The sequence below is a fragment of the Mauremys reevesii genome, unplaced genomic scaffold, assembly GCF_016161935.1.
Source record: "Mauremys reevesii isolate NIE-2019 unplaced genomic scaffold, ASM1616193v1 Contig12, whole genome shotgun sequence".
Lineage (NCBI taxonomy): Eukaryota > Metazoa > Chordata > Testudines > Geoemydidae > Mauremys > Mauremys reevesii.
The window spans coordinates 469,702-496,342 of NW_024100738.1; the positions used below are offsets into that span (position 1 = coordinate 469,702).

General features: G+C 52.8%; 1 protein-coding gene across 2 annotated transcripts in view; it reads left to right on the top strand.

The window, feature by feature from the left end:
- LOC120392840 (zinc finger protein RFP-like) overlaps positions 1 to 25,970 on the top strand; it is a 44,526-nt gene extending 18,556 nt beyond the window's left edge. The window contains exons 8-9 of one of the 2 annotated variants that reach the window (XM_039517521.1): positions 14,894 to 14,953; positions 25,453 to 25,970. In XM_039517521.1, coding sequence (XP_039373455.1) covers positions 14,894 to 14,953; positions 25,453 to 25,970 — 578 coding nt within the window. The remainder of the gene's footprint in view (positions 1 to 14,893; positions 14,954 to 25,452) is intronic. The other variant, XM_039517522.1, reaches the window with a different exon arrangement.
- Positions 25,971 to 26,641: the final 671 nt, after the last annotated feature.

The window sequence follows — 26,641 nt, forward strand, 5'->3', positions numbered from 1 at the left end:
GTGAAGATTGCCTTTAAATTATGAGAAAATTCCAGAGAAAACGTCTTCATGAGATTGTAGCTAAAGTTACCAACCAAACTGACAGTGACCATGACACACACAGCCCTAAAAATAACACATTAAACGGTAAGGAGATCCAGGGGCCCATGTCTCCCCCCACAACACACACACACTTTTAAAGGTGGGATGACCAGGACACTTTTCAGCATGGGCATAGTTTGGGGGAAGAGGGCCACGTTGCCCCCCCACACTCACACTGCAAGCCTTGAGCAGGCATGGAGCATTGCAGGCAGTGTCTGTGCTTTGGGCAGGGCAGCTGAGCAGCTCCTCTGTGTAGTGCAGCCCCTGCCCGCAGCACCAATCTCACCCTGGTGCTGGCCTCTCTCAATGGCCCCACCCCTTCTCCTCTTTCCCTGAGGCCCTGGCCAGGCCAGAAGCCAGAACCAGGCTGCCATCCAGGGACTGCACTGGGGAGACCTGGATCCTCCACCTGCCCAGGATGGTGCACCCCAGGGAGTGGGTACATGGGCTGGGGACTGCTGCCAAAGGCCCATGGACCCATGTCCAGGGCAGGTGGAGTGTCAGGGGCTCTCCATAGCGGGCAAGTCTCCCAGCCTGGCCAGGGGGCAGGGCCTCAGTCAGGGCCACGGAGGGGACGGGGACACTAAAAGAGTCCTGACACCACCCTTAGTGCTGAGTTCATGCCCATTCTGATGAACAGAAACACTCTTAACTGAGTCACACGCGAACAGAGCTCTCTGCCACATCCCTCTGCTTCACCCCGGTGCAGGGGATCTCCCATCACTCTTCTCCAACATCCTGCCTTTCCTCTGGGCAGGGCTGGGCTCTCCCATTGGAGCTGCTCCCTGCTTCCTGGATTGGGGAGATGCTCTTCCTGTGAGACTGTCAGCTCCTCCTTTCGCTCTAGGCTGGAGATGGTGCTACCACACCCAGTGCCACCTCCTACTCTCTGGTCTTAAGTGGCTGTTCCCCATTGCTGCACCTTCCTCTCTGTTCCCTGGCCTGGGACTGGAGGCTGCATTAGGGGAGGGAGCTCCCCCAGGGCTGAGCTCTGCCCCTAACACTCTGATTCTCTCTCCCCAGTGAATGTGACTCTGGATGCAGACACGGCTCATCCCCACCTCGTCCTGTCTGAGGATCGGAAATGTGTGAGATGGGGAGACATGCAGCAGCGACTACCCAACACCCCTGAGAGATTTGACACTGCTCCGTGTGTGCTGGGCTGTGAGGGATTCACCTCGGGGATGCACTGCTGGGAGGTGGAGGTGGGGGGTGGGCCATACTGGGCTGTGGGGGTGGCCAGAGAGTCTGTGGGGAGGAAGGGACGGATCAGCCTTAGCCCTGAGGGGGGGATCTGGGCTGTGGAGCGATGTGGGTGGGGTCAGTTCCAGGCTCTCACCTCCCCTGAGACCCCCCTGCCTCTGAGCCGGGTCCCCAGCAGGATCCGGGTTTGTCTGGACTGTGACCGGGGGCAGGTGACATTTATCGATGCTGGTGACGAGGCCCCGATCTTCACTTTCCCGCCGGGCTCCGTCCCTGGGGAGAGAATCCGACCCTGGATCTGGGTGGGGGGATCCCGGCTCAGCCTGTGTCCCTGAGACACAGCAGAGGCAGGAACCAGAATTTAGCCTCTCTAGCCTCATGGACCCAAGTCTCTATGATCTTGGAGGACTCCCATCTACCCAGCCTCTGGCTCCTCGTCTCTATGGCCCCTGGAAGCACCTCCCACTCCCTCTCTGCAGCCCAAGGGATGGGGGGAGGAAGGGGAAGAACCCCTGGGGCTGCAGGAGGGGCCCTGAGGGGCAGAGTTGGGGGCTGGGCTGGGGGCAGCACTAACAGCCGGGGAGGGGACAGGCGCAGGTGGGGGTGGCAGGGACACAGCATGAATCAATCAGGGTTTGGGTTGTTGGGGAGAAGCAGCAGCAGGAGGGAGCGTTTTGTACAGATCTGTGTCCTTAGATCTCACTGGGGTCTCCCAGCTGGGGATCAGCACGAGGGGAAGGGATAAGATCAGGGAAGGAAGAGAGCAGCCGAGGGGGATGATCTGTGACAGGGAGGAGAGACACAGGGAAATAAAGAGGGATGGAAAGTGAGGCTAGAACAATAATGAATAGAAAAGGACAGTATGGAAGGAAAGGGAACGTGAGCGGGACGGGGAGATTTATTACATGTTACTGAAAGTGAGACTGTAACTCATTTATTCCCTATATTAATTCCTGGCCATTGGTGCTATTTTAGTGCCATAAAGAAAACTGTTCTCAGTAGCTGGGGATCTCCTTGCCGGGCTCCAGTTATTAAAGCTCCTTCTTAGCTCCTTTTACTTTGCTACTTTCCAGCAACTTACTGTAAATAAAACATTACAAACAATAATTCTTGTTTGTTCCACTTTAACGTTCCAGCTGCAAAGAATATTGAGCCTCTGGTAAGAGAGTTTGGATTTTACTGTGTGATGTGTCACTAACCAGCCTGTGCTCTGCCTCTGTCCTGTGCACCCCCATGTCAATCAGGAATTGCTCAGCTGTGGTGACTGGTTGCACAGGGGGCAATCCATGAAGGGACTCTGGTGTTGCAATGCTGAGAATCACAGTGAGTAATTTTTAGGCAGTGAGAAAATCACAGGGACAGCAGCACTGTGACCCTCAGAGCTGAGTCAGAGGCCTAAACTCCCTAGACAATGCATGGGCGACACAGGCACCTTACAATGTGATTCACAAAAGCCACCTCAGTAGATGGGGAGCCATGTAAGTTAGCCAATGGGAGATGCTGACAAGGCGGGAAGGGATGTCCTAAGTCACACCCCTCTCATGGTGCCTATATCTGGGCTGCAGAGGAGTGTGTGTCTCTGCTTAGCAACCCACAAACAGGAACCTACCATCTGACGTCCGGGGCCTCCAATCACGGCAGCTGCCAGTGCCTGGTAGTGGTGGCAGTGGCTGGGAGCCCCAGGCCCTTTGAAATCGCCCCAGCAGGCTGCAGGGCTCCTAGACGCACATGCTGGGTGGGTGCAGTGGCACATTAGGGGAAGGAAAAGCACTGGACCTTGGTAGGAGCTGCACTGGCCAGGGGTGGGGAGAAGAAGCCCTGGACCGTGGTAGCTGGGCGGGGGGTTGGGCAGGAGAAGCCCTGGACTCCGGCAGGAACCACGCAGGGTGGGGTGGGGGGCAAGAGGGTTGAAGCCCTGACAGCTGAGACTCTCTATCTCCTGTGCCCCCTGCGGGGAGCTGGCTCTCACTCTCCGGCTGTGGAGAAATTCAGCCAAATGTACCCACCTTGGTATCTCCATTTCCCCATCACCACACAGCCATGAAGGGATTCAGCCTAGGAGGCAGGGTCAGCATTAGCCCCATGTGGCAGGTGGGATGTAGGGCACCCAAAGGTGAAGTGAGTTTCCCAAGGCTAAGCAGAGAGTCAGTGGCAGAGCAGAGAACCAAACCCAGCACACCTGAGCCTCAGGCCTCTCTCTTAACCACTGGGCCACCCTTCCTAATCAAGAAAGGGGAACCTCCTCTGCTGTTTTGAGTGGGTGGGTGGGAGCGGGCACTAGACAGAGCCACCAGGAGATGGGGAGCAGAGAGACATGAGAAAATAGACACGGGTGGGAAGCAAGAAGGGGGAAATATCAGGAAGGGGAGCAAGGACTTAGAGAAGAAACAAGAGCGAGGGAAAGGGGCAGGGAGAGCGATAGGAAAGGAGAAGGGGGAAAACTCCCCACTGCTTGTGTCTCCCATCCACCTTCTTCCCACAGCCGTCGGTGGCCCTCAGCTCCCAAACAAGCCCTAAACAGGGGTGAAGCACAGAGACTGGGATGTTACTGAAGACAGCTTGTAGCTGAGTGCAATGATTTTAATACACTGTACTTCATGGTAATGTAATGCTGTAGTTCACTGCTATTTTAATAATGACATTGCAGCGATACCAGTGACAGACACACATTCAATAACTAGAGTATGAAAGAAGTGTATAAATATGCTGAAAATTGTCAGTTCTGGGGACAGACTGAGCCCCCCAAGACACACACACCTCACCCTTAAGGCAGGAGGGGGCAGAAAGGAGTGAGCAGTGGATAGGAGGAGGCTGTCAGGGGAGGGGACCTGCGGGAGGGGCAGAGCAGTGGCAGGAAGCGGTGGAGTGGGGTGAAGTGGGGTGAAGTGGGGGCTTGGCCTTGGGGAAGGAGGAGGAGCCGGGATGGGGCACCCACCGGCACAACTAAAAGTCAGCACCTATGGCGCGAGGGGTGGTACTAGGGGCAGGCGCAAAGGCAGGCGGGTGGGCATGTGGAAGCCCTGGCCGTGCCAGAAGCGCCCCCAGCAGCGCAGTTGAGTGGGGGCCCTGAGTGCAGTCTAGCGCAGGCGCAGCACCGCCCAAATGTCAGGCACACGGAGTCCACATGGGCGCAGCTTGTGCATGCGGGCACCAGTGGGGGCCCATTGACTGTTCTGCCCTGGGGCCCGGAATTGCTGTTGTTAGGCCTGGGGGGACTCTGCTCATGTCCTGCTTGGGGCCCACAGCCCAGCTCTGTGTCCGTTTCCCTTTCTGTTCACTGTGCTGTGTTAGATCAATGATGACAATCATCCAGGCTTTGTTGTGTGTGTGGAGGGGGGGGGGTTGGCAAAGGCTGCAGCTGGGTTTGGGGGAGTTACGGGAGATTGGCCTGGCTGGGATGGGGGTTGGCTCTATTGGGTTGGTTGGGGGTGGGGAGTGGCACCCATTGTCCTGTGGTAATTCTTGGTTGGTCTATGGTCATCTGGGGTGCACCAGCCGGAGGTAGGGTCTACTGGGGGTCTGCTCTGGGTGTGTACTGGTGGTACCTTGGGTCACCTCTCCCCCACCCCCGCTTTTGAAAAATATTAAAAGTTCTGCTCTTTGTGTTGATCTGTTTTTCTCTTGGTTTTGGTTGGTGGGTACAGTGGACTGGTGCTGGTGTGTGGAGTGGGGCTGAGAGAGGCAAGAGGGACATTGGTTGTGGGGATTTCTGGGGGGCACAGAGAGGTGTTGCTTGAGGGGGACCCTTGAGTGCATGGGGGCAGGTATTTGAATGCAGAATGAGGAAGGGGCACTGGTATGGGCAGTAGAGGGCTTGGGCTGGGGTGTTGGGGGTGTATGGGGCCCTGACTGGGACAGAGTGGGGTGGAGGCATGAGAGTCTGGCTCTGGCAGTGGTGGGTGCATTGTGGGGGCCCTGGCTGGGGCACTTGGGGGACAAGGCTTTTGATTTTTGTTTTTATTTAGATTTTTTTCACCATCAGTGCTGGTACATCATCCCCATCACTAACCTGCCCCTACATTCCTGACATCAGGAAAGTGAAACTGTTCCACTGCCCAGAGGGAGCCATGGCCACAGAGAACCCCATGGAAAGTCTCCAGGAGGAAGTTACATGTCCCATCTGTCTGGAATATTTCACAGAGCCTGTCACTCTGGAGTGTGGGCACAATTTCTGCTGAGTCTGCATCGCCCAGTGCTGGGAGGGATCCTATACAGCCACCTCCTGCCCTAAGTGCAGAGAAACTGTGCAAAAGAGAAACCTTAGGCCCAACAGGCAGTTGGAAAATGTCCTAGAAATTGCCAAGCGACTGAGTTTACAGGCAGCAAAGGGAGCAGGAGGGGACGGGGTGTGTGGGGAACACCAGGAGGCTCTGAAACTGTTCTGTGAAGAGGCTCAAACTCCCATCTGTGTGGTGTGCGGCAGATCCTGGGGTCACCGCACTCACATAGTGGTTCCCATCCAGAAAGCTGCCCAGGATACAAGGTACCGAGTGGCTGTCCAGTCTAATGGGTGATAACTTTGGATGTTAATTACAGGTTAATGGTGTAACTGGGTCATTCAGCTGTGTGTAGCCTTCATTGCTTGAAAGCTGATAGGGGAGTTACAAGCTGTGGCTGGTATTACTGGTTGTATCATAGTGTTTATTGTTATTTGCATCCCCTACAGACCCCAGATAAGCTCTGACCTCGATTGTAGGAGGTCATGCACAAAACCCAGTGAGGGCCAGTCCCTGCCCTGAGCCATTTACAGTCCAACTGGACAAGACAGACAAAGGGTGGGAGGGGAAACTGAGGCACGGTAAGGGGAAGTGACTTGTCCAAGGTGACTCAGCAGATCCGTGTCAGAGCTGGATATAAAAACCTGGTTTTCCAAGGCCCAGTTCAATGCCCTAACCACTAGTTACTCTGCCCCTTTCAGCAGCACTGAGCAGTGATGAAGTGCAGAGATTAGGAGGAAAAGACTCCTTGATACAGGCCCTAGGCCCAGCAGGGAGATGAGGTTTCCCACTGGGATTGTGAACTCCTGTGCTGCTCCCTGAGGGGTTAAACGCAGATGCTGCCGGCCTGCACTAGAGGAGATCACTGGGCTAAACGCTGTGTGGGACCCCGAGCACCTTGAGTCCACACCCACAAGGGCTCCAGACGGCGCAGGTCCATGCCAAGTACCACTGGGATTCGACTTATCTTCAGCAAAACTAACCCCTGGGCAGTGCGGACCTGTGCCAGTCTGACCTGTTCTCGTGTGTTCATGGGCAAGGACCAGCCAAGGTGGTTCCATTAGTCCCACCAGGCAGCCTTTTGAAATCTCCCAGAATCCACTGCTTCTGAGGTCTTTGCTGGGGATTTTGGGGAAGCTACCCAGAGGCCATTGCCACGGAAAGGGGCTAGGACAGCACTAGGGGAAACTCTAGCTGTTCCTAACACAAACCAACACATCTAATGGGGTTTGCCCTACTCCAGCCAGTCCAATCCCCAGGGGGCTGAAAGTCAATGGAGTTGGACTTCCTTGAGCATCCCGGCCTATATGGCTGCCCCCGGTGGCTTATGGGGTTGGTATCACTGTTCATTAAATCTTCTCAAAAAATCTTTATAGATTCACTGCCATGGGACACCAGTTTTCCACGGGTTCGACTCAATGGAGAGAGTGGACGTAATAACTTCAAACAATCTGAATACAAAACCCGCCCAATTTCCATAAATAAGGTTTCATTTCCTTGGTGTCTCTGATGTCCTACCTCTAGAAAGACCCACTGTTGTACACAGTATTGTTGTAACTGTGTTGGTCCCGGAATATTAGAGAGACAAGGTAGGTGATGTAATATCGGCTCATGGCCAACTTCTGTGGGTGAATGACAAGCTTTCAGACTTACACAGAGCTCTTCTTCAGACCTGTGAAAGAGTATGTTCCCCAGAGCTGAGTTGTGTGTAACTCTCTTACCAACAGGAGCTGGCCCAGCAGAAGATATTGCCTTACCCACCTAGTCTATCTAGGAAGACTGACTGTTATCTTGAACTTTGGGTGGAAAACACCTCATCTACCCCCTACAACCATCAAAATAAACCCATCAAATCATTTCTGTTTGTCAGGAAAAAATATAAGCCCATTTGAAGACTCTAAGGGAAGAGAGAGAAAAGCTGCTGGGATTTAAAGTGACTGGAGAGAAGAGAAGCCAGGAGTATCTGGTAGGTGCCTGTTGTTCTTTGCCTGCTGGGACATGGAGGTGGGAGGGATATTTATTGGTAGATTTCTCTGTGGCCTTGTGTGTGTTTCTCCATGATCATGGGATATTGTGTGTGTGTGGTGTGTACACACAGGTGTGCATATCACAACTGTTCTTTCCTTGGAGAAGGACAACAGCATCTTCTGCAGGATCTAAGATGAATTTTAATTAATGAGTTAATTACGACCCCTTGTGGCTTTCACAACATGTCTCCCAAACTGCACTGACTATACCCCCGTAGCCATGGAGACGGCCCTTTCAGAGAGATGGGGGCCAAATGGGAAGCTGTAAGAAAATCCTCTCCCTTGTGATCACAGTGTATAGTCAAGTGTCAGGATGTGAAGAATGGTGGGTTTTGAACCTCAGTCCACAGAGACTGTCATTACAACCCAGCCGCTCTCCAGAGCCAGCAGGGGAGGGGCTAGTGGAACTCTGGCTCCACCAGAGGATCTGCCTACGAAGCTCCCGATTGGAGCAGACGTTCGGATGCATGAATTACGCCAGCAGGAGTCACGTGAAGTTGTCCAAACAACTGTGTGAACTTCCGATCTGCTGCTGGACTGGACCCTGACTCTGGCTTGGCCCTGGCGTTGTTGCTGGCTCAGGTTTGACCTGCAGTACTGTTATCTGACTCCAGCTTAACCCTTCGTGTGGCTGCCTGACTCCAACTCCAGTCCCGATCCCTGGTGTGACTCCAGACACTGATTCTGACTCAGCCATTGGCATGACTCCTGAGCTCGACTGTAGCCCCAACCCTTGGTGAGATCCTGACTTTGACTGCAGCTCTGATTTTGGCTGTAGTTCCCGATTTCCAGCTGCAGCTCTGAGCACTAGGCCTGACGGCTCATGTCCTGGTCTCTACACAGATGTGTTAGAGATTGTAAAGAAACTCTGTCTCGTAAGACTGTGTGGAAGGTCATCAGGCTCCGTCCATGTTCCTGACCAGCTGTCATAGGTCTCTCCCCCACTTGGAGTTGTTCGGTTCCAAAATGGGGACCTGCATGGACTCCTCTAAACTAAAATCCTAGTTTAGATCTGGTTCTCGCTGCCACCAGCTACATTGCCTGTTCCCCAAGCTTCCCCTGCGGAACCCAGATTCAAACCCCTTGAATGTCACCAGAGAGAGAGAAACAGCCAGTTCCCCTCCCCCTCTTCCCTCTCTCCAGCCTGCTCCGGAGAGATTACACACCGAGTCAAATCCTTGACTCAACACAAAGAGGGACTCATCTCCCCCTCCCATTCCCTAGTCCTTGGGAAGAATACCTTGATTTAAACTCCTTGAATCTCTACACACAGGGAAGCAGCCCACTTCCCGCCTCCCTCTCTCCTAGCCACTCTGGAGAGATACACACCGATTCAACTCTGTGAATCACCCTCAGGAGGAACTCACTCTTCCCCCCTCCCCTTCCCTTGAATCTCCACAAGAGAAGGAATTAACCAAGTTTTAAAAAGAAAAGATTGTATTAAAGAAAGAAAAAAAAAACCTACACTCTCTCTGTATTACCAGGATGCAAAAATACAGGGTCTAACTTATAACAACTGGAGAGACTTCTCCTCCCTCCTCCTCAGCATAATTAAAGTAACAGCAACAGAAATAAAGAATTTCTCCAGCAAACACACAATTGCAAATGTAGAAATCAAATTATAAGACTAATCCGCCTTTCTAATTAATACTCACTATTGGATAGTAGGAACTACTCCAGGAGAACTTGGAGACATGGCTGGCCTCTCTTAGATCCAAAGAGAGAACACAGAGCCAACAAGGAACACAGACAAAGGCTTCCCTCCACAGAGATTTGAAATTATCCTGTCCCTTGATTGGTCCTCTGGTCAGGTGTTTCTCAGGTTACTGAGCTTGTTAACCCTTTCCAGGTAAAAGAGACCTTAACCCTGATCTGTTTATTTATGACACCAGCCCTTTCCTGATTTCTTATAGAAACAGACAGAAACTGAGAGGCAGAAGATTGTGTCTGAATTTCAGCAACTCCAGCAGTTCCTGGAGGAGCAAGAGCGACTCCTGCTGACCCAGCTGGAGAAGCTGGACGAGGAGATTATGAAGATACAGAATGAAAATATCACCAAACTCTCTGAGGAGATTTTCCATCTCAGTGAGCTGATCAGTGAGCTGGAGGGGATGTGTCAGAAGCCAGCAAGTGAATTCCTGCAGGTGAGATTGAACTGGAAACATCCCAAATCCCAACACAGGGACTGGACAGCTCCTGAACCACGGGCATAGGAGTCCAGCAGTCAGAGATCTCAGTGTAACTCAATGTGTGCATTGCTGACATGTGAATGATGATTGTTATTTGCAGACTCACAGACACATTGATATTAGAGATGGAAAAGCCCCATTAGCTCAGTGAAACCATGGCCCTGGGGCCAGGGCAGGGCTGATTTTTCCCTGTATTTGCAAAATCCCTTTCCTGGAATCCCAAGTGTGTGTCAGGTGGTACTGAGATTTATTTTAATCTTTCTCCTCTCTCTCTCCTCTAGGATGTCAAAAGCACCTTGAGTAGGTATGTGGCTCTCTCTCACTCCCACACATACTTGGCAATTCTGGGAAAGAGCATGGACATGATGTTAGCACTGCATCTCCACTGCAACGTGTGTGGGGAAGATCACATGTTGGATAAAAATCTCTCTGATCAACTTCATCCTGAGGTTCTCACCCTTGTATAGAAGACTCTGGAATTCTTCAGTCTGTGGGAAAGACTGACCTCAAGTATTTCCTAGAGGTGTCACATCCCTGGGGGACTGGCTGCCTCAGGATTGTGAGGATGGACTGTGGGCCTCTCACTGCTGAGGCACTGGTCACTATTCAGCCCAGGCAGCAGCGGTCAAGAGTCTTTTCCAGCCTGAGGCTTGGTAGGAGACCTGTGTGGAATGAGGTGGGGAGCGGGGAGTTGGCGTCTCAGTCTAGTTCCTAGTGGAAAGATTTCTACAGCACTTCACATAGGAATTTCCTGTCCCTCAGAGCATGGAGGCCAAGGAGTAAATTGGCCATGGAGATTCAATTCCCATTTGTCCCCAGAGCTGAAGAATATTAATGAGCCCTTTGAAGGGAAGGTTGTACGGCCAGGGGCTGTGTTGCACCTACTCTGAGGCTGGGAAAAGTCGAGGAATTCTGACTCCAGGCATATTAGAGCAGGGACTCACTAGCCAGAACTTATAATGAATCACACAATGAAATATAATCATGTGAAATTGTTTCTCTAGGTGTGAGAAGAGGAAGTTCCAGCAGCCAGAGGAGATTTCTCCTGAACTGGAAGAGCAAGTCAGAGATTTCTCCCAGAAAACTATTGTGCTATTGGCGACTCTGAGGAAATGCAAAGGTACCTAAAATGGATCTAGGAATGGAAATTGGGATGTGCCTTTGAGACTATGGGAAGAAAAAGTTGCTGGTCAATTGGTTCACACTCAGATGATGCTTCTATTTAATGTTGGGTGAGAAGGCCAGACACTTGGTCCAAGACATTCAGGTTGATTCATTCAAACCTTTGTTTGCAACACAAACATACCTTTCAATTACAATTGCAAAGTAAGAAATGACTCACAGACTTTAAGGTCAGAACAAATCTCTCAGATAAACTTAAGCAGATCCATCTGCTCTGACCTCCTGCACATTGCAGGCCACAGAACCGCCTCACCGACTCCTGAAATTTACCCATAAACTCTGGCTGAATTACTGAAGTCCTCAAATACTGATTTAAAGACTCCAAGTTACAGAGACTCCACCATTTATTCTAGTATAGCATCTGTACAAAAAACAAAACAAAAACAGGGTCTCTGGCAATTTGACCTGGTGGAAAATTCCTTCCCTATCCCAAATATGGTGGTCAGTTTGACACTGAGCATTTCAGCAAGACTCAACAGCCAGACACCTGGGAAAGAATTTTCTCTAACTCAGAGCCCTCCCCATCTAGTGCCCCATCACCAGCCGTTGGGATATTTGCTACTAGCCATCGCATACAGAAAGAAGTGCTGGCCAGTTCCCTTCTCCCGGAGCATAGGCGGGCCATGGGGGATTTTTCCTATGAAGCTCTGATTACCCCTTACAATGTCTGACATATTATACACATCCAAATTGCATATTTATTAGTTCTTTTCCAATCACCTTTGAGTGATATGAATATGAAGTACCTTATATAGGTCATACACTGCACATGCAGAAAAAAGCCCTGCCAATGAAATGTTCATGCAAGCTATTTTCATGTTCTTGTTCTCTTCTCTCTTGTGGTTTATTACCACTGATTGTGCACACGTCACTTTGACCCTTGTCTCCACACAGGGGGTATTGGACTTCTCTGTGGCTGGATGCACAGCCCCCCTCAGCCCAGCTCCAGCCCTTCAGTGCCACCCCCCACTGCACAGCCCCCCTCAGCTTAGCTCCCTCCAGGCCTTCAGTGCTGCCTCCATATTGCACAGCTCCCCTCAGCCTAGCTCCAGCCCCTCAGTGCTACCCCTCCCCCAGCTGCACAGACCTCCTCAGCAGGGCCGGCTCCACGCCCCAGCATGCCAAGTGCGTGCTTGGGGCGGCATGCCGTGGGGGGCGCTCCACCGGTCGCCGGGAGGGCGGCAGACGGCTCCTGTGGACCTCCCGCAGGCACGTCTGCAGGAAGTACACCGGAGCCGCGGGACCGGCGACTGCCAGAGCGCCCCCCACGCCGTGCCGCCGTGCTTGGGGTGGTGAAATTGCTAGAGCCACCCCTGCCTCTCAGCCTAGCTCTGCAGCAGCAGCAGGGATGAGAGACAAAGGGAAGCCACTTTGGGGAGCTACCGGAGGTGAGCCCCCCTGTCACGGAGTCCCTGTGTGATGCTCTAGAACTGCTCCCCACAAAGCCAGTCAGGACTTTGGGGAGCCTCCTCTCCCTCGGAGCAGACTGTCTTCAGGGCAAGAAGCTCACACAGCTTCACCTCCTGGGTCTCTCCTTGGAGCATTCAGCATCCTCTGCCCCTCCATGCGCTTCCCACAGCGAGCCCACCCCAGCGGGGTCCTGGGGAAGCCACCGGGTCCTGGACCCCCACTTCACAGTCAGACGTGACTCTCAGCCAGCCAGTAAAACAGAGGTTTATTAGATGACAGGAACACGGTCTAACACAGAGCTTGTAGGTACAGCGAACGGGACCCCTTGGCCGGGTCCATTCTGGGGGGCAGTGAGCCAGACACCCACGTCTGCACTTCACTCCTCGTCCCAGCCAGCTCCAGACTCCCAAACCCCCTCCAGCCCCTCCTCTCTGCTCAGTTCCTTTCCCGGGCCAGGAGGCCACCTGACCTCTTTGTCTCCAACACCTTCAGTTGGCACCCTTGCAGAGAAGGGGCCCAGGCCATCAGTTGCTAGGAGACAGTGTCAGGCATTTATGTGCACTGGCCCTTTGCTCTGCAGCAATCACACACCCTTATTCCACCACACAGATACTTAAGAACTGCATAAGGGACACTGAGGCACCAACACAGTATTCAGAGAAAACATTAAGAACAGTCCCACTTCGTCACACACACCCCCCCACACAAGAATTTGTTTCACCCCTGCTCACAACAGACCCCTGCCCCCAGCAGAGATTGTCCTTGTCAGGAGGCAGAGGAGGTTCCCACCTACCCTGGGATAACCCCTGCCTGGAGGGGGGGTGCCCTGGTCACAGTGAGGGGGTGGGAAACCCTGCTCCCCTGAGAGACCCCCCTCCTCTGCTTCCCACATCCTGTGACATGATGGGGGATCTCCCATGTAAGGGACACAGACAGGGGAGAGACATGGGGTAAGCGGTGTAGAGATGGGAAACACACACACACACACCCTCCTCCTCCTCCTCCTCCCATAAAACAAATTATTTAAACAAGAAAGTAGTGACAAGAATGCACTGAAATATGGTTTTAGGATAAATATTTATTTCAGTGCCCCAATTCTACAAAAAAAATATTGACTGTGGCAGTGAGGTACATTCAAAAACACTAAAGTGACTTGAATTTATTATTATTGTTATAGTTTATTATTTATTAACTACCTAGCCAGGTTATGGTTTTTTCAGTGTGGAAAATTGTGTGTTAATTTACGGGTTGAACGATGACTGAATGACATAACACCCCGCCAATGTCCATCAGTAGCGGCTTGGCTACACTTGAGAGTTGCAGCATCGGTGGTGGCTTTACAGCGCTGTAAGTTACTCCCCATCCACACTGGCAAGGCACATACAGCGCTGCGTCTCCCTGGCTACAGCGCTGGTTGTACTCCACCTCGAGGAGAGGAATAAAGAGAACAGCGCTGGTGCTGCAGCGCTGGGGTGCCAGTGTAAACAGTGATTAATCTTACTACGCTGTAACTGACCTCCAGAACCTTCCCATAATGCTTTTAAGTAAAGATAACTCTCTTTGTTTTGTTGTGAACTGGGGCTCCCGGAGCTGCTTATCTAAAAAACAAACACAGCTCCTGTTTGCTCGAGCAGAGGCAGGGAGCTCCCTTTGGAAAGCCCACAGCTAGTGTTTGCTCGAGGGGGGGGAGGGAAGGGGCTTGAGGAGAGAAGCATTGCGGGGCGGGGTGGGGGGTCCGTTTCGGGGAGGCTGCTTATCTGGTCTGTGAGGGAAAAAAACAAAGAGGCTATTTGCATTTAGTGAATGAGAGAGGGGTGGGGAAAGGGGTCGGAATTTGCAAGGCAGGGAGCTGACACAGTGTCAGCTCCAAAAATCCACTCTCTCTGTCTCCCCCACGCTCCCTGTCACACTCCACCCCACCCCCGTCTTTTGAAAAGCACGTTACAGCCACTTGAACGCTGGGATAGCTGCCCATAATGCACCACTCCCAACACCGCTGCAAATGCAGCAAATGTGGCCACACTGCAGTGCTGGCAGCTGTCAGTGTGGCCACACTGCAGCGCTTTCCCTCCACAGCTGTACGAAGACAGCTTTAACTCCCAGCGCTGCACATCTGCAAGTGTAGCCAAACCCTAGGTTTGGTAATTTTGTCAAGTGTCTGTCGTACAATATGATGCTGCCGACCCCTGGCCAAAGGGACCAAAGTGGGTAAAGTTACTTTTATGATAAAGTCTTTGTATGATCAGGGTCTAGGATACGACAAAAGGCAGTGAGTGAATGAGACAAACCAACTGGAGTCTCGGGTGGGAGGGGATGAGGAGGGGAAAAATAAATCTCACTTACAGATTGTGGGTCCTGGGATGGTTGTGAGGCTGCAAGGATGTTGGTTCTATTGCTGGGAAATGCCTGAATGAGAGAGGAAATAGAAGGTTTCAGTTAGTTTATATTAAATGCCTGAGTGTGTCTCTGGGCCTCTCAGTCTGTTCTGTCATGATGAAAACACAGTTCTATGTGTTCAGAGTGGGGACGCTGTTACAAATATGAAAGCCTGAAATCTCGTCTCTTTTCTCCTTTCCCCCACCAGACACTCTGCTGTCTGCACTGGAGACACAAATTGGAGAACCCCTAGGAGCACACAGACAGGGTGAGTTCTTCTTCGAGTGATTGCTCATGTCTATTCCACAATAGATGTGCGTGCTCGCCACGTGCACCAGTGCCAGAAGTTTTTCCCCTAGCAGTACCCGAGTGCGGGGAGCAGCCCCTGCAACCCCTGGATTCAGGGCCGGCTCTAGGTTTTTTGCCGCCCCAAGCAAAAAATTTTTTGGGTACCCCACACCCCAGCCCAAGCCCCCCACCACCACCCCAGCACTGGGCTCTCTCTCCCCCCCTCACCCACACTCCAGCCACTCCAGCACTAGGCTCCCCACCCCCAAATGTGGGATCTGCTACCAGCACACGGCAGCTGAGCTCTGGCCCAGCCGCGACTCCGTTCCCATGCGGGTGGAGCTGCTGGGCGGCACGGAGTACACGGCCCCCTCCCTGGGCTTCGCGGTGCTGCTGGTGGCTGAGGCGGATCAGTTCGTGCTCACCGCCCTCACTCCCGACATGCTGGCGGCCGAGGACCTGGAGAGCCCCCTGGACCTGCTGCTCTTCAGCCTCACGGTGCCCTGGCCCAGCCCCGGCCGGCGGGAAGGCGAGGATCTCCGGCTGCAGGGCTACCTGCTCAGCACCGACGAGCCCAACTGGCCACTCACCTCTTCACACACTCCAGGATCCCCTCTCGCCCCCACAGCCTGGGCTCGGCTCCAGGGGACCCCGCTTCCCTCCCTCACCAGCTCCTCACACACTCCAGGAGCCCCTCTCGCCCCCACAGCCTGGGCTCGGCTCCAGGGGACCCCGCTTCCCTCCCTCACCAGCTCCTCACACACTCCAGGAGCCCCTCTCACTGCCGCAGCTCGGGCTCGGCTCCAGGGGACCCTGCTTCGCTCCAGGGCCTGGGCTGCGGCGGTGGCAAGAGGGGCTCCCGGAGCAGGTGAGGAGCCAGGGATGGGGGGGAGCCGAGCCCGGGCTGCGGCTGCGCGAGAGGGGCTCCCAGAGTGTGTGAGGAGCCGATGAGGGAGGGAAGCGGGACCTGGGATGCAGAGGGGGGGGGGGAGGGATCCTGCTGCTGCTGCCGCTCTGAGTCTCCCCAGGGCAGCGCGGCGTTTCCCTGCCTGAGTGGGCTGTGCAGGGTGCCGCCAGGCTGGGCAGGGGGCGCGGATCCCAGCTCATGCGCTGACAGGGCGAGTGGCTTTTTGTCACTCCAAGCAAAAAAACAAAAACAAAAAAGGGAGGGGGGTGGATTTTGCCACCTCTTAGAAAGTGACGCCCCAAGCACATGCGACCAGGGAGCTTTGCGAACAGGGGCTGCTAACAGGGAGTTTCGCAAGGGAGTTCTCCAGGTGAAGGAGGAGCTAATACAGCATCTGTGGGGTAAGTGACTGTCTGTAGTGTGTGTTTGTTTGTGTTTGGGGGTTACTTGCTGTGTGCTGAGCTTGTGTTTGTCAGTCTGTTTGTTTGTTTGGTTGTTTGAGGGACCGTGTGCTCTGGCTGGCAGTTGGAGGCAGGTTTGAAAGCTCGAAGCCTCTGGTAATTGGCTGAGCCTTAATCAGTGGGCGGGGCATTCACTCAGGCCAGGGCTTTATAAAGCCGCGCACAAGCGACCAGGGAGCTTTGCGACCAGGGGCTGCTAACAGGGAATTTCGCAAGGGAGTTTAGAAGGGGAGTGGGAAGGGAGTGGGAGTCCCTCGCCGGCCGTAACCCCTTCCCTGTAGCCCCCCCTAAAATCCTAAAACCTATAAACCAAACTACATTCCGAAACTACTTTCTGTAAACCACCCTTTCACTAACTAGGAGACAATGCAGGCAGAAGCCCAGCAGCAGAGTGGGGGCTATCCAGTTTATTGCACTGAGTGTAGCATGTATGATTACCTGCCCTGTGGGCGGGTGGCGTATGTGTGCAGTCGGTGCAAGGAGCTCCTGGCCCTCAGAGACCATGCAGTTTTGGAGGCCAGGGTGGCGGAACTGGAGGAGCTGAGAGAGGCAGAGAGGTATGTTGATGAGGCTTTCCGGGACACTGTAGAATTGTCCCACCTCCGCTTAGACAGCACCTGTGCTGTTGAGGAGGAAGAAGGGCCCAGGGAAGTAGAGCAGTCTATGGGAGCAGAGGGAAACCTTCCTGTAGTTGGGACCCTCCTTCCAGATGGTGCTGGGGTTGCCTCTCGCACTGAGGTTGCCTCTCAGGGGGAGGGAACTCCAGTTTCTAGGAAAAGGCAGGTGTTAGTAATGGGAGATTCGATTATTAGAAATGTAGATAGCTGGGTCTGTGATGACCGGGAGAACCGTATGGTGACTTGCCTGCCTGGTGCGAAGGTTGCGGATCTCTCGAGGCATCTAGATAGACTTAGGTGTAGTGCTGGGGAGGAGCCGGTGGTCGTGGTACATGTAGGTACCAATGACATAGGGAAGGGTAGGAGAGATGTCCTGGAAGCCAAATTTAGGCTGCTAGGGAAGAGACTGAAATCCAGGACCTCTATGGTGGCATTTTCAGAAATGCTCCCAGTTCCACGCGCAGGGCCAGGTAGGCAGGCAGAGCTTCAGAGTCTCAATGCGTGGATGAGACGATGGTGTAGAGAGGAGGGGTTCACGTTCATTAGGAACTGGGGAAACTTCTGGGGTGGGAGGAGCCTATACAGGAGAGATGGGCTCCACCTAAACCAAAGTGGAACCAGACTGCTGGCGCTAAACATTAAAAAGGTTGTAGAGCAGTTTTTAAACTAGGAGATGTGGGGGGAAAGCCGACTGCTGCAGAGGAGCCTGTGGATTGGACACAGACTTCTCTTAGGGAAGAGTCTGATGATAGAGAATCTCCAGGTTATAGTCAGGAGCAGAGGAATGAGAAATATAATGTCAGGGCCGGATCAGATGATGAACAGTCACATAAAAAGAATCTGGCACATCAGAAAAGGCAGGCTAATAAACAGGGACAAGTTTTTAAAGTGCTTGTACACAAATGCCAGAAGTCTAAATAATAAGATGGGTGAACTAGAGTGCCTTGTGATAAAGGAGGATATTGATATAATAGGCATCACAGAAACCTGGTGGACTGAGAGCAATCAATGGGACACAATCATTCCGGGGTACAAAATATATCGGAAGGACAGAACAGGCCGTGCAGGGGGAGGAGTGGCACTATATGTTAAAGAAAGTGTAGATTCAAATGAAGTAAAAATCTTAAGCGAATCCACAGGTTCCATAGAGTCTCTATGGATAGAAATTTCATGCTCTAGTAAAAATATAACAGTAGGGATCTATTATCGACCACCTGACCAGGACAGTAATAGTGATGATGAAATGCTAAGGGAAATTAGAGAGGCTATCAAAATTAAGAACCCAATAATAGTGGGGGATTTCAATTATCCCTATATTGACTGGGAACATTTCACTTCAGGACGAAATGCAGAGATAAAATTTCTCGATACTTTAAATGACTGCTTCATGGAGCAGCTGGTACGGGAACCCACAAGGGGCGAGGCGACTCTAGATTTAATCTTGAGTGGAGCGCAGGAGCTGGTCCAAGAGGTAACTATAGCAGGACCGCTTGGAAATAGTGACCATAATACAATAGCATTCAACATCCCTGTGGTGGGAAGAACATCCCAACTGCCCAACACTGTGGCCTTTAATTTCAAAAGGGGAACTATACAAAAATGAGGGGTTAGTTAGACAAAAGTTAAAAGGTACATTGACTAAAGTGAAATCCCTGCAAGTTGCGTGGGCCCTTTTAAAGACACCATAATAGAGGCCCAACTTCAATGTATACCCCAAATTAAGAAAAACTGTAAAAGAACTAAAAAAGAGCCACCGTGGCTTAACCACCATGTAAAAGAAGCAGTGAAAGATAAAAAGACTTCCTTTAAAAAGTGGAAGTCAAATCCTAGTGAGGCAAATAGAAAGGAGCACAAACGCTGCCAACTTAAGTGCAAGAGTGTAATAAGAAAAGCCAAAGAGGAGTTTGAAGAACGGCTAGCCAAAACTCCAAAGGTAATAACAAAATGTTTTTTAAGTACATCAGAAGCAGGAAGCCTGCTAAACAACCAGTGGGGCCCCTTGACGATGAAAATACAAAAGGAGCGCTTAAAGATGATAAAGTCATTGCGGAGAAACTAAATGGATTCTTTGCTTCAGTCTTCACGGCTGAGGATGTTAGGGAGATTCCCAAACCTGAGCTGGCTTTTGTAGGTGACAAATCTGAGGAACTGTCACAGATTGAAGTATCAGTAGAGGAGGTTTTGGAATTAATTGATAAACTCAACATTAACAAGTCACCGGGACCAGATGGCATTCACCCAAGAGTTCTGAAAGAACTCAAATGTGAAGTTGCGGAACTATTAACTAAGGTTTGTAACCTGTCCTTTAAATCGGCTTCGGTACCCAATGACTGGAAGTTAGCTAATGTAACGCCAATATTTAAAAAGGGCTCTAGGGGTGATCCCGGCAATTACAGACCGGTAAGTCTAACGTCGGTACCGGGCAAATTAGTTGAAACAATAGTAAAGAATAAAATTGTCAGACACATAGAAAAACATAAACTCTTGAGCAATAGTCAACATGGTTTCTGTAAAGGGAAATCGTGTCTTACTAATCTATTAGAATTCTTTGAAGGGGTCAACAAACATGTGGACAAGGGGGATCCAGTGGACATAGTGTACTTAGATTTCCAGAAAGCCTTTGACAAGGTCCCTCACCAAAGGCTCTTACGTAAATTAAGCTGTCATGGGATAAAAGGAAAGGTCCTTTCATGGATTGAGAACTGGTTAAAGGACAGGGAACAAAGGGTAGGAATTAATGGTAAATTCTCAGAATGGAGAGGGGTAACTAGTGGTGTTCCCCAAGGGTCAGTCCTAGGACCAATCCTATTCAATTTATTCATAAATGATCTGGAGAAAGGGGTAAACAGTGAGGTGGCAAAGTTTGCAGATGATACTAAACTACTCAAGATAGTTAAGACCAAAGCAGATTGTGAAGAACTTCAAAAAGATCTCCCAAAATAAGTGATTGGGCAACAAAATGGCAAATGAAATTTAATGTGGATAAATGTAAAGTAATGCACATTGGAAAAAATAACCACAACTATACATACAACATGATGGGGGCTAATTTAGCTACAACGAGTCAGGAAAAAGATCTTGGAGTTATCGTGGATAGTTCTCTGAAGATGTCCACGCAGTGTGCAGAGGCGGTCAAAAAAGCAAACAGGATGTTAGGAATCATTAAAAAGGGGATAGAGAATAAGACTGAGAATATATTATTGCCCTTATATAAATCCATGGTACGCCCACATCTCGAATACTGTGTACAGATGTGGTCTCCTCACCTCAAAAAGATATTCTAGCACTAGAAAAGGTTCAGAAAAGAGCAACTAAAATGATTAGGGGTTTAGAGAAGGTCCCATATGAGGAAAGATTAAAGAGGCTAGGACTCTTCAGTTTGGAAAGAGAAGACTAAGGGGACATGATAGAGGTATATAAAATCATGAGTGATGTTGAGAAAGTGGATAAGGAAAAGTTATTTACTTATTCCCATAATACAAGAACTAGGGGTCACCAAATGAAATTAATAGGCAGCAGGTTTAAAACAAATAAAGGAAGTTCTTCTTCATGGCGCACAGTCAACTTGTGGAACTCCTTACCTGAGGAGGTTGTGAAGGCTAGGACTATAACAATGTTTAAAAGGGGACTGGATAAATTCATGGTGGCTAAGTCCATAAATGGCTATTAGCCAGGATGGGTAAGAATGGTGTCCCTAGCCTCTGTTCGTCAGAGGATGGAGATGGATGGCAGGAGAGAGATCATTTGATCATTGCCTGTTAGGTTCACTCCCTCAGGGGCACCTGGCATTGGCCACTGTCGGTAGACAGATACTGGGCTAGATGGACCCTTGGTCTGACCCGGTACGGCCTTTCTTATGTTCTTATGCTTGGAGGGCTGGTGCCTAGATCTGGCCCTGCCTGAATTGGTGCCTGGCTGGCGCGGTAGAAGGGGAGCTGCCCCACGCTCCAGAGGCAAGCCACCGCTGGGGTCGCCGCCGGCCCGGTACTGGTCTCAGTCTCGGGAACTTTCCCGACACCACTCACTGCCCAGCAACCGTTCAGGGCCCAGTCCATGTGGATCACTCTCAATGCCGGCCAGACTCCCGGCACTGCTCCTCTTCGCAGAGCAAATATCGACAGGACTGTGGCGGAGGTCGCCAGCGGTCCTCATCTCGAAGGAGGTACTGCAGATGGTCGCGGCACGATTGTCAATGCCGTTCCCACTCGGACTCCCGCTCCAAGTCTCCGCCAAGGCACCGTAGCCACGGGTGTCGATCATCGGCGTCCCGCTGTCGTAGGTCCGCCCGTCGAGACCAATCACGAAGCAGCTACTACCGTTGGTGCTGTTCCTCCGCATTGAGATCGCGGTCCTGTGGCTGATGCAGATCCCGACACCACCTCTACTCCTAGTCCAGAAACAGCAGCGAGTCATATGCCAGCCCAGCCTCTGCTCATGGCCGTTCATCTACAGGCCAGGCTAGCCAACTTGAACAGCCAGATCCACCGGTGCTGCAGCAAGTGTGATGGCACTGAGCATCATTGCCAGCCCAGTGGTACCAGTGGTCACCGTGGCCTCCAGTGCAGCCCCCAAATGTGGGCTCGTTTGGTGGCCAGGGCATCGGAAGCCCTGTCGGCCTCCACTACACCTCCAGGAAAGGAATCGGTGGGACCCGTGTCCTCACTACTGTGCCCAGAGTCCAACCAGGTGGTGGATCCTCCAGTGCCAGCCAACACCCAAAGCACCGCACCGGCCTCCTCGCACCGGCCTCCTCGCCCCGTCCGGAGGACCTGGTTGTGACCCTGCCCCCCTCCATCCCGCAGGAGGACTAGGTCCTCACCATGCCAAACTCAGTGCTCACCACCCTGCGGTGGTGGTATGCCCCAAGCAACATGCTCCAAAGGGTCCTGTTCAGGGACAGGGCCCCATTGTTGGAGCTGGTGTCCGATGCATCAGACCTGGGCTGGGGGGCCCATGAGGGGAATTTTCAGACCCAAGGCCTGTGGTCTCTGCAGGACCTGACCCTTCACATAAACGTCAAGGAACTCAGGGTGGTGCGGCTGGCGTTTATGGCCTTCTGCTCGCACCTGAAGGGCAAGGTAGGCAGGGTGGTCACGGACAACACGGCCTCAATATTCTATATCAACAGGCAGGGCGGGGCCCAATCCTCTGCCACGAAGCCCTCAGTCTGTGGGACTTCTGTATAGCCCATGACATCCACCTGAAAGCCTTTCACCTGCCGGGCGCCCGAAATGTGAAGGCGGATCGCTTGAGCAGGGACTTCTCCTCTCAGCACGAATGGTCTCTACACCCGGAAGTGGCCCACCAGCTCTTCCAAGGATGGAGAACTCCCAGGTGGACCTGTTCGCGACCCAGCAGAACCGACGATGCCCCCGGTTCTGCTCCAGGGGGGTCTAGGGAGAGGAGCTATCTCCGATGCCTTTCTCCTGTCCTGGTCAGGCCGGCTTCTCTCTAACTTTCCCCCATTCCTGCTGATTAGCATGGTCCTGGAGAAAATAAAAATGGACTAAGCCAGGGTCATCCTCATTCCCCCGGCATGGCTGAGACAGCACTGGTACAGGACTCTCTTGGGCCTGGCAGTGGCTCTGCCGTGGCCACTGCCACTCTGCTGGACCTGCTCTCCCAGGACCAGGCCTGCCTCCTCCACCCCAACCTAGCAGCTCTTCACCTCACGACATGGCTGCTCAGTGGCTAGGTGGCGAGGAAAGTACATGCTCAGAACAGGTCCACCGTGTCCTCTTCGAAAGGAGACGGCCCTCCACTTGCTGCTCTTTCTTGGCGAAGTGGTCTCGGTTTTCCAGGTGGGCGGCAGACCAGGGTGTGCTCCCAATGGCTGCCCCGATCCAGCTTATCCTTGATTACCTCCTCCACCTGTGGGCCCAGGGCCTGGCACCCTCATCAGTCAGGGTGCACCTGGTGGCCATATTGGCCTTCCATCCCCCGGTGCAAGGATACACACTATTTTCCCATGCTATGACTGGTCGGTTCCTTAAGGGTTTGGACCATCTTTACCCATATTCTAAACCCCTGGTCCCACCGTGGGACCTGAACCTGCTGCTGGCTCGTCTTACGAGGCCTCCATTTGAACCGTTAGCCACGTGTTCCTGGTCTCACCTCTCATGGAAAGTGGCCTTCCTGGTTGCTATCTCGTCAGCCAGGCGGGTCTCTGAGCTCAGGGCCCTGACCTCTGAGCCGCCATATATGGTCTGTGATAAGGACAAGGTCCAGCTCTGCTCACACCCCGCGTTCCTCCCGAAGGTGGTCTCTGCCTACGACATGGGCCAGGACATTTTGCTACCGGTTCTCTGCCCCAAACCTCATGTGACTAGTGAGGAGCGCCATCTCCACATGCTCGATGTGAGACGAGCTCTGGCTTTCTACCTCGAGTGGACCAAGCCATTCAGAAAGTCCTCACAACTGTTCATTGCATTGGCGAGCGTGCGACGGGCCAACCGATTTCCACTCAGCGGCTTTCTAATTGGATCAGTTCATGCATCCACTCCTGTTATGAGCTGGTGGGTATTCCCCCCCCCAGCTCCCGCCACCATTGTGAGGGCACACTCGACTCGGGCACAGGCCTCGTCAGCTGCCTTCACGGCCCATGTCCCTGTACAGGACATTTGTAGGGCCGCCACCTGGTCTTCAGTTCACACGTTCACCTCACACTATGCAATAGTCTCCCAAACCAGGGATGATGCCAGGTTTGGCTGGGCGGTACTCCGTCTCGAGAACTTGTGAACTCCTAATCACCTCCAGCACATATAACTTGGAATCACCTATTGGAATACACATATTTAACTTGGAATACACATGAGCAATCACTTGAAGAAGAAAAGACAGTTACCTTTTCCGTTTTTCGAGATGTGTTGCTCATGTCTATTCCACATACCGCCCTCCTTCCCCTTTGCCGGAGTTGTCTGGCAAGAAAGAACTGAGGGTGGGGGGAATGCGCAGCTCCCCTTATACCGCGCCAGGTAGGCGCCACTCCAGGGGTTGTGGGGGGCGCTCCCCCTCTACGGGTACTGCTAGGGGAAAAACTTCCGGCACTGGTGCACATGGCGCGCACGCACACCTACTGTGGAATACACATGAGCAACACATCCCGAAGAACACCAGTTACGGAAAAGGTAACTGTCTTTTTGCAGCTGGAGATTCTCTTTAAATTATGAGAAAATTCCAGTGAAATCATCTTCATGAGATTGTAATGAAAGTTACCAACCAAATCAACAGTGGCCATGACACACACAGACAGCCCTACAAATAACCCATTAAACAGCGAGGAGATCCAGGGGCACTGGAACATGGGGGGCCAGGGGGCCAAGCCCACCCACTTTTTAACATGGGCATAGTTTGGGGGCACGGGAACATGTTGCTCCCCCAAACTGCAAGCCTTGGGCCGGCGTGGAGCATCACAGGCAGTGGCTGTGCTTCGTGGTGAGGCAGCTGATCAGCCCCCTCCCCCCCCCGCCCCAGTGTAGCACAGCATCTTCCTGGAGCTGGCCCCTCTCAGTGGCCCCACCTCTGCTCCTCTTCCTCCTGGACCCTCCACCTGCCCTGGGTGGTGCACGCGGGAGAGTGGGGACATGGGAAGGTGGAGGGTCAGGGGCTCTCCATAGTGGCCAAGGCTCCCAGCCTGGCCAGGGGCAGGGCCTCAGCGGGAAGATGAAGAGTGGGGCAGGGAAGGGAGAGGGCAGGTCCAGAGGTGGTGCGACCTAGTACCCCCCCTCCCCAACTTCAACCAAGCTGACATCACACAAATAATCCTGACACCAACCTTAGTGCTGAGTTCATGCCCATGCTAATGAACAAACACTCTCCCTGAGCAGCACATGAACAGAGCTCTCTGCCCCAAGGGCTGCCACATCCCTCTGCTTTGTCCAGGTTGCAGGGGGTCTCCCTATCGCTCTTCTCCAACATCCTGCCTTTCCTCTGGGCAGAGCTGGGCTCTCCCATTGGAGCTGCTCACTGCTTCCTGGATTGGGGAGATCCTCTCCTTCTAATGCTGGCAGCTCCTCCCTTCTCTCTAGGCTGGGGATGGGGCTACTTCACCCAATGCCACCTCCTCCTTTTTGGTGTAAAGCAGCTCTTCCCCAATGCTGCATCATCCTCTCTGTTCCCTGGCCTGGGAGTGGAGGCTGCATTAGAAGAGGGAGATTCCCTCTGGGGTTCAAAACTGTAGCTGCTTCCTCTTCTCCCTCGTCACTAAAACCTTCCTGGCTGTGTGTCTCCTGCAGGGAATGGAGCAGAACCAACATGGGTAGCTGGGAGCTGAAGCTTATGCAAGCAAATGGGAAACTAATGAAGTGGGTCTCCTTACACAGAGTGAGGAGCTGCAGTAACATCCCTGCTCAGTCTCAGGTGCCCAGGACAGAGGCAGATCCCTGGGATCCAGGCCTGTCCCAGCCAGGACAGGGCTGCTGGGGAGTGTGAGAAATGGTCCCAGCCTCCCCCAGGACCAAGCTCTGCCCATAACGCTCTGATTCTCTCTCCCCAGTGAATGTGACTCTGGATCCAGACACGGCTCATCCCAACCTCGTCCTGTCTGAGGATCGGAAAAGTGTGACACGGGGACACACACGGCAGCGACTGCCTAACAACCCTGAGAGATTTGACTCTTGGGCATGTGTGCTGGGCTGTGAGGGATTCACCTCGGGGAGACATTGCTGGGAGGTGGAAGTGGGGGATGGGAGATGCTGGGCTGTGGGGGTGGCCAGAGGGTCTGTGAGGAGGAAGGGACGGATCAGCCATAGCCCTGAGGGGGGGATCTGGGCTGTGGAGCGATGGGAGGATCAGTTCCAGGCTCTCACCTCCCCTGTGACCCCCCTGCCCCTGAGCCGGGTCCCCAGCAGGATCCGGGTTTGTCTGGACTGTGACCGGGGGCAGGTGACATTTATCGATGCTGGTGACGGGGCCCCGATCTTCACTTTCCCGCCGGGCTCCGTCCCTGGGGAGAGAATCCGACCCTGGCTCTGGGTGTGGGACAGAGACACCCGGCTCCGACTGTGTCCCTGAGAGACACAGTCAAGTGTGGAACTGGAAATCAGCCTCTCTAGCCTCACAGAACCCAGTCTCTATGACCTTGGAGGAATCCCATCTACTCAGCCCCTTTCTCCTCATCTCTATGACCCCTAGAAGCGCCTCCCCCTCCCTCTCTTGAGTCCCAGGGATGGGACCGGAGCGGGTGGGGGAGAACCCCTGGGGCTGCAGGAGGGGCCTTGAGGGGCACAGGTGGGGGCTGGGCAGCGGGTAGTACTAACAGCCGGACTGGGGACAGGCGGAGGTGGGGGTGGCAGGGACACAGCATGAATCAATCAGGGTTTTGGGGGTTGGGGAGAAGCAGCAGCAGCAGGGAGCGTTTGTACATATCTGTGGGATTAGATCTCATGGGGTCTCCCAGCCAGAGTTCCTGCCGCAGGGACCACGGTCACTACAAGGCAACTGGTAACACTGTAATGGTCACACACACCCATGGGGGGAGGGGGAGATCGGTGCAGATTGATGAAAAACCATTATATAACCTTTAAAAAAATCATAATTGGGTCAGTCTCATGATTCTTTTTAAACTATTGAGGTTGGCAGCACTGGGAGAAGCAGGGACAGGGCAGGTTTAAGCAGAGGGAATTAGAAGATGCAAGAAGAAAATGTGAATGAAAATAAAACAAGAATAAAGGGAAAGTCTATGA